This window comes from Mandrillus leucophaeus, unplaced genomic scaffold (assembly GCF_000951045.1).
Source record: "Mandrillus leucophaeus isolate KB7577 unplaced genomic scaffold, Mleu.le_1.0 Scaffold3, whole genome shotgun sequence".
NCBI classification, from domain to species: Eukaryota; Metazoa; Chordata; class Mammalia; order Primates; family Cercopithecidae; genus Mandrillus; species Mandrillus leucophaeus.
The window spans coordinates 4,200,477-4,213,292 of NW_012103142.1; the positions used below are offsets into that span (position 1 = coordinate 4,200,477).

The 12,816-nt window shown below is 51.3% G+C and overlaps 1 protein-coding gene across 1 annotated transcript in view; it reads left to right on the forward strand.

The window, feature by feature from the left end:
• The first annotated feature begins 5,619 nt into the window (after positions 1-5,619).
• FGD2 (FYVE, RhoGEF and PH domain containing 2) overlaps positions 5,620-12,816 on the forward strand; it is a 24,597-nt gene continuing 17,400 nt past the window's right edge. Inside the window, exons 1-4 of the mRNA XM_011986613.1 lie at positions 5,620-5,858; positions 8,802-9,033; positions 10,960-11,037; positions 11,678-11,826. Coding sequence (XP_011842003.1) covers positions 5,791-5,858; positions 8,802-9,033; positions 10,960-11,037; positions 11,678-11,826 — 527 coding nt within the window. The 5' untranslated portion in view covers positions 5,620-5,790. The remainder of the gene's footprint in view (positions 5,859-8,801; positions 9,034-10,959; positions 11,038-11,677; positions 11,827-12,816) is intronic.

The following is a 12,816-nucleotide window of genomic DNA, read 5'->3' on the forward strand; positions in this document are numbered from 1 at the left end:
CAGGTTCAAGCAATTCTCCTGCCTCAGCCTCCTGAGTAGTTGGGACTACAGGCACCTGCCACCACGCCGGAGTTTTTTTTGTTTTTTGTTTTTTTTAATAGAGACGGGGTTTCACCATATTGGCCTGGCTGGTCTCAAACTCCTAACCTCGTGATCCGCCCGCCTCAGCCTCCCAAAGTGCTGAGATTACAGGTGTAAGCCACCGCACACAGCCCATCCTTCATCTTTCATCCTTCAAGGTCACCTCTGCCACAAAGCCTTCTGATGACCCTTCTTTGAATGTTCATAACTCCCTTGTTCAAAGCTTTCATCACATCCTATTTTAGTGGTTAACAGGCCCATCTTCCTTATTAGAGTTTGAGCTAAAGGGCCAGGAAATGTGTTTAATCTACAACCTCTACTATAGTATTGACACATAGTAGGTGCTCAAGAAACAGTTATCTACTGAATGCACGACTTAATGAATAGGGCAGAAAAGACAAAATTAAAGAGAGGAACACCAAGTCTCTGAGGAGGAAAAGGAAATTCCAGCAGTAGGTATCAAGGAAGACTCCCTGGAGGAAGTGAACAGGCTGTTGACAGACTGAAGACATTCTAGCCAGGGGCCCCGTAGCCTGTCAGGAACTGGGCCGTACTGCGGGAGGTGAGTGGCAGGTGAGCATTACCGCCTGAGCTCTGCCTCATGTCCCATCAGCAGTGGCATTAGATTCTCATAAGAGCTTGAATCCTGTTGTGAACTGTGCATGTGAGGGATCTAGGTTGCTCCATCTTTATGAGAATCTAACTAATTCCTGATTATCTGAGTGGAACAATTTCATCCCAAAACCATCTCCCCCCCACCGCCCCCGCAACCCCAGAAACCAGTCCCTCCTGCCAAAAAGGTTGAGGACCAGTGCTCCAGGCAAAGGGAACTGATTGGTCAAGGCAGAGCAGAGCTATAGCAAAGGCTTCTCTCAAGAGTAAGAGTAAGAATGCTTGTAGCCAACAGTGACCGAGTGCCTACTCAGTACCAGGCCTTACTCTAAGCTCTTCTACATATTATTATCCCATTTAATCTTCATAACAACCACAGGAGGTTGGCAGTATAATTATTCCCATGTGGCAAAAGAGGAAAGTGACGTTCTGTTACTGGTCCCAGGTGTTACAGAGAAGCAGAAGGACCGGGAGTGACACAATACAGAAGATGGAAGAGCTCAGTTCCCTGCAGCTCAGATGGGGAAAGGTGGAAGGGAGAGAGTGTGAGGGAGGGATACCCAAGCCAGAACTGCAGGGATCCAATACAGGATACAGAATTTGACTTTATACAGTGTGGGAGCTGCTTAAAGAATTAATGCTTCTGAGTCTAAAGTAAGCAGGGCAGGCAGTGCGGAGGAGAAGCTGGCAGTGAGGCAGGGGGAGCAAAGAGGAAGTAAACTAGTGAGGAAGAGCTGGGACTGTGGAGGATGGACAGGTGGCCACCTGCAAGCCATCAACTTTGATGACACAGTTTATCTTTGTCCTGTAGCTAAGCATGCATCTGGCCCAGGAGCTGGACAGCTGAAAAGGAAGAAGATCAGTGGAGAAGAAACAGACCCACATCAACATGCGTGAGCTGCAACAGGGCTGGAGCCCTGCACCAACTCAGGAACCAAACAGAGCTGCTATATCCCCTCTTGCATCCATGGCTAACAGTAGTCCACACCATGCAGGGAAGGGGATTCTGGGGCTGTGGCTCAGCTTAGTTCAGTCACAGTACCTGGCAGGTCTGGATCCCAACCCAGATTGGGTGTGTGTAGGGAAGAAGTAGCTGAGAGTGTCAACCAGGAGGATCTTGATGGCTGCCCAGTGAGTTTAGGATGACTTCAGTGCAATAATGGTGCTGGCTTTAGAGAGTTGTGTGTTGAGTTGGAAGCAAAGGTAGGCATCTACCTGGTGATATCCTGAAGGTGTTGGACATATCCGCTGGGTAGAAGGGCAGGAAGAGGTACCAGTGGGACCTCCAGGGTAAATTCTGAATTGGATGGGAGGTGTGTGTGAATGAGGAGACCAGAAGGCCGCAGCTGAGCCTCAGGTGATGCCTGCAGGCACAGGCAGAAAGGCTGGCAGACTGTGAGGGGCCCAAGTCAGAGTGGCAGGGGACAGGGGAGGCAGAGCCCTGGATGATGAGGGAAGGTTGTTTTGGGGGTGTAGACATCTTGGCCTCTTTCTCCTGGATGGAAGCAGCTCTGATGGTGCCTGTGCCGTCTTCGGGGTTGGGGTATTGGAGGCCTCTTGAAGACCCACCTACCCACCCTCCAGCCCCCATGGGAGGGGCAGGGCCCATTGTTCAGGCTCAAAGCACTGGCAGTTGAGGGGTGAGACAATCCTCTGAGGCTTGGGGGGTGATCTCTGTCCATTCCACATGCCTTCTGAGGCCCCCCTGTATGCAGGAAGGGTGCTGGGGTTGGGGACCCACCAGGAAGTGCACATGCTAAGGTATGCCCGCTTGGAGGGAGCAAGCCAGGCAGTGAGCAGACAGACTGGTGGGAGGCAGAGGAGGAAACCCAGGAGAGGAACACCAGGGAGGGAGGCACCCCCAGCCAGGGAAGTGGCATTTAAGGGTGATTCTGACCGAGCCTCTAGACCTAACTACCATCGACAGGAAATCCAGGCTATGGCGCTGCAGTGGGCAAAGTCCTGGCTGTGGGATCTATAGGACAAACAACCCAGTGTCCCCTCCACTATACTGTGTGGGAAAACAGAGAGAACCAGGGAAACCTGTGGATGAAAAGTGAATTCATCCATGTAACAGCTCAGGAAATGTGTGGACCTTATTTGGATTCTGATTTTTTTTTTTTTAATTTAACATTTATGAGGAATTGGCACTTGGAATGTTTCCTGGTTATTTAATTATATTGAGGAATTACTGCTAAATATTTCTTGGGGTATGATAATGGTAATATTATTTCGTATGTATATACACATGGCTATATCATGTAAAACATGTATGTCTGTATAAAACAATATTACTATTATACAGGTGTATATATGCGTATACATTTGTGTGTGTGTATATTTAGTTATTTAAAGGGTACTTGGCTGGGCGCGGTGGCTCACGCCTGTAATCCCACTACTTTGGGAGGCCAAGGCGGGTGGATCACCTGAGGTTGGGAGTTCGAGACCAGCCTGGCCAACACGGTGAAACTCCTTCTCTACTAAAAATACAAAAATTAGCTGGGTGTGGTGGCTCACGCCTGTAGTCCCAGCTACTCAGGAGGCTGAGGCAGGAGAATCGCTTGAACCCAGGCGGGTGAAGGTTGCGGTGAGCCAAGATCACGCCGCTGCACTCCAGCCTGGCAACAGAGCAAGACTCAGTTTCAAAAAAAAACAAAAAAAGAGTTCTTATCTTTTAGAAACACACTAAAATGTTTATGGGTAATGTCATCTGACATCTGGGATTTTCTTCACAATGACATGAGAAGGCAGAGTTGATGTGACTGCAGCAGGGACAGGGGACTGGCTGTGAGTTGAGGTTTATATGGTCTGGATTAGGGGTTCATGGGATGCATTATACAATTCTGTCTAGTTTTGCATATGTTCTAAATTCTCCATAATAAAAAGTAAAAAATAAAAACAGAGGATTAGTGAGACTTAGGGTTTGGGGCAGGAGCCCGGCATCTGGTAAGAGAAACCACTCAGGCAAACCTCGGGGTGAGGGCAGCTGTTGGGCGTGTGAGGCCCCAGGGGTTCACAGTTGCTGGAGCGCGAATCTGTGCCAGAGCTTCACGTACCAAGAACACCGAGGCTCAGGCCCTGCACTCCAGGACAAATACCAGGCTCAATGGAGAGCCCTGGCTGGACCAGAGCCCAGTGGGAGGGCCCTGAATGGACTGTGGGGCTTGAAGGAGGGGAACAGAGGCAGCGGCCATTTGTTCTGCAAAGGCCAGGAGACCAGGTGGTACAGGAGGCCTCAGGCAAAGACAACCCAATGTCCTAGGAGCAGGGAGGCCTGGGGATGGAGCAGCAAGAACGTGGTCATCCAGGCTCCCAGTGAACCTTTGCTGGAACTGTAGGACACCCACCTTTGCTTTGGAAATCCAGCTTCTCTGTTCTTCCTGGGTGACCTTGGACAAGTTACTTAACCTCTCTGATTCTGTTTCTTCCTATGTAAAGTGGGGATAAGAAAGGAGACCACTACTACTACTGCTGCCCTCCTTCCCCCACCTTGCCTAGTTCACAAGACAGGAGGAGAGAGAAAGCAAAAAGTTGGAAAAAAACAAAAGTAAGATAAATAGCCAGACAACTTTGGCACCACCACCCGGCCCTAGGAGTTAAAAAAAAGTAATAATAATAACATCAACCCCTGACCTAAACTACTTGTGTTATCTGTAAATTCCAGACACTGTATGAAAAAAGCATTGTAAAACTTTTTGTTCTGTTAGCTGATGCATGTAGCCCCTAGTCACGTTTCCCACGCTTGCTCGATTTATCACGACCCTTTCACGTGGACCCCTTAAAGTTGTAAGCCTTTAAAAAGGCCAAGAATTTCTTTTCCAGGGAACTCGACTCGTAAGATGCGCATCTGCCGACGCTCCCGGCCGAATAAATCACTTCCTTCTTTAATCCGGTGTCTGAGGAGTTTTGTCTACGGCTCGTCCTGCTACAGGGATAGGAGTAGTACCTACCTCATGAGGTCGTTATAGGATTAAATAAGAAAATACTCATAAAGCACAAAAAAGAGTGTATGTTAGCTGTTATTATCCTCTGAGTTTCAGGGAGAAAACCGCCCTGCCTTGGGGTAACGAGGTGATGACAGCAACAACTAAAACGAGGGAACCCCGGTGGGGAGGTGGGAACATCACAGTACTCCCTGCCACCCTTACCAGGTTTGCGATTATTTTAAATAAAAGAAGCTGTTTCCTGGCCAGGCAAGGTGGCTCACATCTGTAATCCCAGCACTTTGGGAGGCCGAGGCAGAAGGATCACCTGAGGTCAGGAGTTCAAGACCAGCCTGACCAACATGGTGAAACCTCATCTCTACTAAAAATACAAAAAATTAGCCAGACATGGTGGTGGACGCCTATGATCCCAGCTACTTGGGAGGTTGAGGCAGGAGAATAGCTTGAACCCGGGAGGCAGAAGCTGCAGTGAGCTGAGATCCCACCACTGCACTTCGTCTCTAAAGAATAAAAAAGACGCTGTTTCCTTACAGCTGTGAGCAGGGGCAGATGCAGAAAAGGTGTTGAGAAAGAGATCAACTAAAAGCCACTGGACCCCCGAGGGAGAAAGTGTGGTTGGCTGGAACCACTAGGCCAAGAAACCAGCCAAGGGTCTGGCTCCAGGTGGACTTTTTTTTTTTTTTTAGAGACGGTGTCTCACTATGTTGCCCAGGTTGGTCTTGAACTCCTAGGCTCAAACAATTCTCCTGCTTCGGCCTTCCAAAGCCCTGGAATTACAGGTGCGAACCACCGCACCAGCCCAGACTGGGCTCTAGAAACTACTTCTGGGCCCTGTTGCCACCTCTTAGGTGGCTTCTGGAACTGGGGTCTACAGGCGTGAAAGGTCAGCCCCCATGAGGGAGAGGTGGGGCCCGAGTAGGCTCCTCCCACTGCGGGAGCGCTGGCCTTTCCCCTGCAGGGCTGTGGCTCTGGGACCACTTCCTCTTTCTTCACTCTGAAGCCAAGAGCAGGCCTGCTGAGCCTCAAGAAAGATGAGAACAGATTCACGGGTGATTTAGCCTATCTGTCCCAGGCCAAGGTGGCTGCATGTGCCAGCTGGAGGCCCCTCTCTCTGCTTCAAGGGTAGCTGAGATCCACCCCGGAAACCGGCAGGATGAAGGAGGCAAGTGAGGAGAAGCTGGCGTCTGTGTCCAACCTGGTCACTGTGTTTGAGAATAGCAGGTATGGGCGGCTGGGCTGGGAGGGTCACCATGGTGGGCTGGCAGCCACCCTCCAACCTTTCTGGCAGCTCTCTCCCTGGGCCCTGCCCCGGACCCTCCTCCTGCTGGGGCAGCCCCACGTTCCTCGGTCACAGATTCCTTGGAGCATGGGAGAGTGTCGGTGGGACACCAGGAGCCAGGCAGGTGTGAGAGTGCCAGTATGTGTTGGGAGAGTCCAGACAGGCGTGGTTACGAGCAAGCATGGGCAGATCAAAGCCCGTGTATGGGCACAGGACCTCACCCAATGCCTGCCAGCACCTCGCAGAAAAAGTAGCTATTCACCAAGCATTCACTCCCTATGATTAGGATAGCCATATAATTTGTCACTCAGCACACAATTGAAACTGAAAGTAAATGCCAATAAAATGTGGTGGTTGCAGGGGAGGCATTACAGGTAAAGCTGGGACCATATGAGGCAAACCAGAATGTATGGGCAGCCTACTGATAGGGTACTCCCTACTCTAGGCTCATGTCCCTACTTATTTAATTTAATCATTGAGCCTAACAGGGGTAGATTCTATGTCTGTTCCCATCTTGTAGATGAGAAAATGGAGACACAGAGAGGTGAGGATGCCAAGTGCCTTAAGTTAAGTATCTGGGGCAATGCTGGCCTGTCTGTCTGGAGGGAAAAGGCTGGGCCAAATGCGTGGAGTCATTGGTAGCCCTGGGAGCATGTGTGTTTGTGCGTGTGCGTGTGTGTGTGTGTGTGTGTTGTGTGTTATATGTGGCATCAATCCATTCTGCAGGCATTTCTTAAGCTCAGGACTGTGTTAGGGGCTATCCCAGGTAGGGTTTTCTGGATATAGACTCAGACGGAGGTTTGCCACAGGTGGTTTATCAGGGAGAGCTTTGGGAACAACAGCTGTGGGTGTGAGGGAAGCAGGGCTGGGCAGGGGGAGATTCTGAACTGCAGTGCACCTGCCACAGAGGCCTCAGCCTGTCCCAGGGAGCTCTGGAGCTGGGATGCCTCTTGGTTGTTCCAACTGAGGCAGAGGGCTGCGTATTTGTATCTCCATGTGAACTGGACAAGAGACTCTGGGTGAGGCAGCTCTGTCTTCCAGAGAGTGATTCCCAGAGAGGGACTCAGCCAATAAATTACCCGTCAGCCCCCAGTACTACCAGCAGCTGGTGGGGAGGGTGTGGGGAGCCCTCACTCCTGAAGGAGGGACATGGGCGGCACAGGACAGCATCCTACAGGAACTGTAGAGGATGAAGAAGCGTTTCTGTGTATTTGGATGCTGAACTCATCCAATAACCATGATGCAAGGTCAATCGATGCAAGACAATAGATGTCCTAGGAATGACCCGGATGCTGTACTGAGGGCACTCATGACAGGCAACGTTTCCTGTAGGCTTCAGGGTGGAGATGGCATAGATGTAGACCTAGAAGTCTTCAACTTCCTGAGGTGGGTGATTCTCCCCTGCTTTTCCCGGGGTCTTTGCCAAGCTCGTCCTGTTCAGCACCAAGGACAGCTCTTGGGAGCCGCCTTCCTGGCCCACCACCCCCTTGGGTGTGAGTGGATGGCACCACCTCACTCAACATGCTTGACGTGGACTAGGCACACTTGGGTGGAGCCCCTCAGCATGCTCTGCTCTGCCCAGGCGACACCTCTGCAGGAGCAGGCAGCCCTTAGACGGGAGTTAGGTCCCAGAGGGTGAGAGCCACTCCTTACTGAGTGAGGGGACCCATGCCAACTGCCTTGGCCTGGGCTTCTTTATGAGGTCTCCAGCACCTCAGCTGATCTGAAACTGAGGGGTCTAAGAGGAAACAGAAGCTGGCCAGGGGCACTAGAACAGAAATGCGGAACCTGAAACCACATGTAGAACAGAAAGCCTGAGAACCAGCAACGCCCATGAGCTGCAGACCCATAGGCTGAGGAACCAGGCACTGGGGTGCCAGGGAGGGGTGGGAGAGCCTTGGAGTAGCCACACAGCACTAGGTCCCAATGCTCTCACTGCCACAAACCCAAATGTGTCACTTGGGACAAGTCACTTTGACTCTGCGGACCTGTTTCTCCTTTACTGAAATGGGGAGGGGCAGGTTAGGGTGAAGGCTCAGGAAGCAGTTGCCTGATTTGAATCCCACCTCTGCCACTTCCAAGCCGCATGTAACTTATCCTTTCGAGACCTCAGTTTCCTTGACTGCAAAACATGGGTAATGAAAACCTTTCTCGTGGAGTTTTGGAGATTTCGCATTTGTTTGGCCCTCCATTTCCTGGCCTGTCTTTCTCATAAGGATGCCTGCCCTGTGCTGTCATCATGAGCCTTTCCACACTGAGGGCAACGCTGGGTATATTCAGCAAGGGTGGGCTCTGTTACCTAAAGAATTTGACTGGCTTGCAGAACCCAGTACACAGGGCAATAAAGGTGCCCTATGAAGGCCCATCCCTGGGAGAACAGAGAATCTGCTGCTGGGCTGGGTCTTCCTGCTTCTGTACATGTGGAGAGTGTTGATCCCATTGAAAAGCCCCAGCTTTTGCAGGCCTGCTCTCACGTTAGATTGTTCTGTGGCTCCCACCTTCCCTTGATGTATAGGTTACCGATGTGGAAACTGAAAACAGAGGTGAGGTCCAAAGGTGAGGATGATCCAGGGGGTACCGCTTAGAAACCCCTATATACAGAAAGGATTCCTGGACACTGTGGTTTCATTTTAAACAAGGAAGTATGTAGTTCCCCAGAAAATAAAATACAGTCCACCCTGACTCATTTTGAACACTGAGTTCCTCCCAAGAATGTGTTGGGAGAGAAGTGAAAGTCTTACTTAGCATGTTCCCAAAGAAAGCCAGGCACCCAGGGTCCCCTGCACTGGAGATTTGCACCAGGCAACCATATCCACACCAGGGACTTGCTGGTGTTTTCCCTGTTCTCCAGGGAGGAAACCCTCAGGTCTGTCTCTTCTCCTCAGGACTCCAGAAGCAGCACCCAGAGGCCACAGGCTAGAGGACGCGCATCACCACCCTGAGTGCAGGACTCCCAGGTCCCCAGGACCATGGGAGAAGCTGAATGTTGGGGAGGCCATGGGGTCTGAGCCCAGGACAGTCAGCGGGAGGTACCTGAACTCCCTGAAGAACAAGCTGTCCAGTGGAGCCTGGAGGAAATCTTGCCAGCCTGTGACCCTCTCAGGATCGGGGATGCAGGTGCCTGAGGGCTGAGGTAGAGGTGTGGGGTGCTGTGGTGGGGAGCTCTCCCTGACCTCTCCTCCACACATTCTTCCCTAGCCAGAGCCAGCTGTTCCCCAGGTGGGGATCTTGTGTGACCAGAGGTCATCTGGGAGCTAGATTTCCCCATGCTTAATGGTCTTTGATTCACTGCCTGCCTGCTACGGACTGTGCTGGATCACTTCGCGAGTCCCTCGTGTAGGAGGTTTTTGGACAAGGAAGTTGAAACACAGACAGTTTTAAGGAACTTATTCAAGGCCACACAGCTTGGAACAGTCTCCAGCTTGTGAACCTGATACTCTTCTCAGGTGGGACCTCAGTTTACCCACTGGAGGAGACAACAATCTCAACCTAGAAATAGAGGTCTGAGTGTGAATTGTCCTGCCCTTAGACTAAAGCCCGGTCTGATTTCTTCTGTGGCTTGCAGTTTTCTCATCTGTAGAGTTCAAGGGTTGACATGCAAATACTGTGCACCCAAATTCCCTGGAGTCACATCCCAGCACTTCTGCTTACTAACTGTGTGTCCTGGGTCAAGTCACTTGAGTCTCTTTGTGCCCGTTTCCTCATTTGTAAAATGGGGATGGTGGTTGTAGTGATGTGTCCTGGTTTTCAATCACTGCTGAACAAACCTCTCAAAAATGTAGCAGCTGGCCGGGCACAGTAGCTCATGCCTGTAATGCCAGCACTTTGGAAGGCCGAGGTGGGTGGATCACCTGAGGTCAGTAGTTCAAGACCAGCCTGGCCAATACAGGGAAACCCTGTCTCTACTAAAAATACAAAAATTAGTCGGGCATGGTGGCGGGCGCCTGTAATCCCAGCTACTCAGGAGGCTGAGACAGGAGAATCACTTGAATCCAGGAGGTGGAGGTTGCAGTGAGCTGAGATCATGCCACTACACTCCAGCCTGGGTGACAGAGCAAGATTCTGTCTTAAAAAAAAAAAAAAAAAAAAAACCAGAAAAAATGCAGGGGCTGAGTGTAACTGTTTATTATTTCTCATATTTTGTGAGTTGCCTGGGATGCTGCCGGGAGGTTTTTCTACTGGCCTCACTTGGGGGTCTGTGTGATTCTGTTTGGGCTGCCGTAACAAAATACCCCAGACTTCAACACCGGACATTTATTTTCTCACAGTTCTAGAGGCTGGAAGGCCAAGTTCAAGGTGCTAGCAGGTTTGATTTCTGGGCAGGTCTCTGTTCTTGGCTTGAAGACTGCCACTTTTTCAGTGTGTCTTTACATGGCCATTTCTTTGTCATCCCTGGTGTGCCTTCCTCTTCTGACATTAATCCTACCAGTTTAGTTCCCTACTCTTATCATCCCATTTAACCTCAATTACCTCATTCAAGGCCTCATCTCCAAATACACTTACATTGGGGGTTAGGGCTTCAACACAGGGATTTGGTTGGGGGACACAGTTTAGTTCCTAACAGGGTCTCTCAAGTAGCTGCAGTCAGAGGGCGGCTGAGGCTGGAATGCCCAAGACAGCTCAGCTCGCAAGTCTGGCATCTGGGCAGGGACAGCCAGAAGACTGGGCTCAGCTGGGATGCTGGCAGGGCTGGGCTCTTCCTCCGTGTATTCTCCAGGCCTCTCCTCTCCACGTGGCCTGTCCATGAGGTCTCCCTATCAGAGGTGCCAGACCCCTTGATGTAGTGTTCACAGCTCCTAAGACAGCACAGGTGGAAGCTTCCGGGCCTCTTAAGGCTAAGGCTGAGAACTGGCACAGCCTTGCTCAGCTGCATTCTCTGTGAAAGCCATCCCAGGGCCGGCCCAGATGCACCGCGGGAGGGCATGAATCCCGGGAGGTGTGCTTCACTGCAGCAACTTTGGAGACTGAACTGAGGTCCCCATCAGAGGAGACCAAAGCTGTCTTTCCCCTTTTTCTTCTTTTCTCCCCTCCAATCATCCACAGGAGCCAGAGAAGAAGATCGTCCAGGAGCTGCTGGAGACAGAGCAGGCCTACGTGGCACGCCTCCACCTGCTAGACCAGGCCAGTGGCCAGGACACCCCCCTCCAGAGCCCCAGCCCTGGGTCTCCTCACCCGACCCCTTCTCAGCCTTCCCACCCCACTCACCAGAGCTGAGTCAGGAAGCCTTAGCCCTTTAACCTCAACGACTGGGGTTGGGGTAGAATCAGGAGGTCTTGTTAACAGCACTCCCTATTCTGCCCATGGTGCCCAGGCTGGCCCCTGTATAGCAGAGAACACACCAGCTGGCCCTTGCAGGCCTGCACAGTATCCTCATCTGTCATCTCAATGCCCACAACCTCACAATGACCTTACCTTTCATAGTTTTTAAGGACCCCTAAGACTAGAAGGTTATTCATCGTCGCAGGGAGCTCTATTCTGATGAAGTCCAAGACCTCCATAGACCCAGGTTGGGCCTGTTTATGGCATTCATCAGCTTCCAGTCTTTGGCCAAGTCCCTGCATCTCTAGGCTTTGCCTTGCCCCTCTGTAAAGTGGCCAGAACACAGCCTTCCCTGCCTTCTCTTCCTGGGGTTGCTGTGAGGATGCCGGGAGATCAGGAAGGTGGAAGCATGCAGTAGGCTGGGTGGGACCCTAGTTCCCCCGGGCCGGTGTGTGGGTGGCTCCCTGTCACTGCAGTGAGTGACCAGTGGTGGCGGCTACAGGTGTTTTTCCAGGAGCTGCTGAGGGCGGCCCGCAGGAGCAAGACCTTCCCCGAGGACGTGGTCAGGGTCATCTTCTCCAACATCTCCTCCATCTATCAGTTCCATTCTCAGTTCTTCCTCCCAGAGCTGCAGCGGCGCCTGGATGACTGGTGAGGTCCTCTGGGAGCCCCTGAGGTCTCAGACCAAGCCCTGGCCAGGTGGAGGTGGGGAGAGCCCCCAGGGCACTGGGTTCAGCTCCTAGGGCCAGGCCCTTGTTGTGTGGCCATGACAGTCTCCTCCGCGGGGCTTGGTCTGTCTGCACAGTGAGGGGCTTGGGTGAACACGCCCTGAGAGGCTGTATGTGTACAGACTGCTTCCTGGGGAAAGGGGTGGATCAGGACCTGGCCAAGTCAAGTGACCAAGTGACTTTGGGAACAGTGAAAATAGCCAGTGCTAACTGAGGGCTTCCTACAGGCCTGGCCTTGGGCTTTCCACCTATTAACTCACTCAATCTTCATATCAGCCTGCTGTGTGATGATGGCATTATGGTTATGCAAGAAACCCTCCTGTTTTCAGAGATGGCTACTAAAGCATTTAGCAGTGAAGTTACTTGCCTTATATAGTTTGCCACGGAGTCTAGGATGTCCTTTAAGATCTTTGGCAAAGAAGAATGTTAGTAATTGTTAAACCTAGTGATATATTGATTGCTTAAAACATTTATAATAGACTCTTTTTTTTTTTTTTTAAGAAAAGAATAGCCAGGTTTAGTGGCTCACTCCTGTAATCCCAACACTTTGGGAGGCCAAGGAGGGTGGATCACTTGGGCTCAAGAGTTTGAGACCAGTCTGGGCAACATGGTAAAACCCCATTTCTACCAAAAATACAAAACTTAACCAGGCGTGGTAGCAGACACCTGTAGTCCCAGCTGCTCAGGAGGCTGAGGTTGGAGGATTGCTAGAGTCCAGAAAGTCGAGGCTGCAGTGAGCCATGATCGTCCCACTGCACTCCAGTCTGGGTGACAAAGAGAGACCCTGACTTTAAAAAAAAAAAAAAAGAAAAGAAAAGAAAAGAAAGAAGGCCGGGCGCGGTGGCTCAAGCCTGTAATCCTAGCACTTTGGGAGGCCGAGGCGGGTGGATCACGAGGTCAGGAGATCGAGACC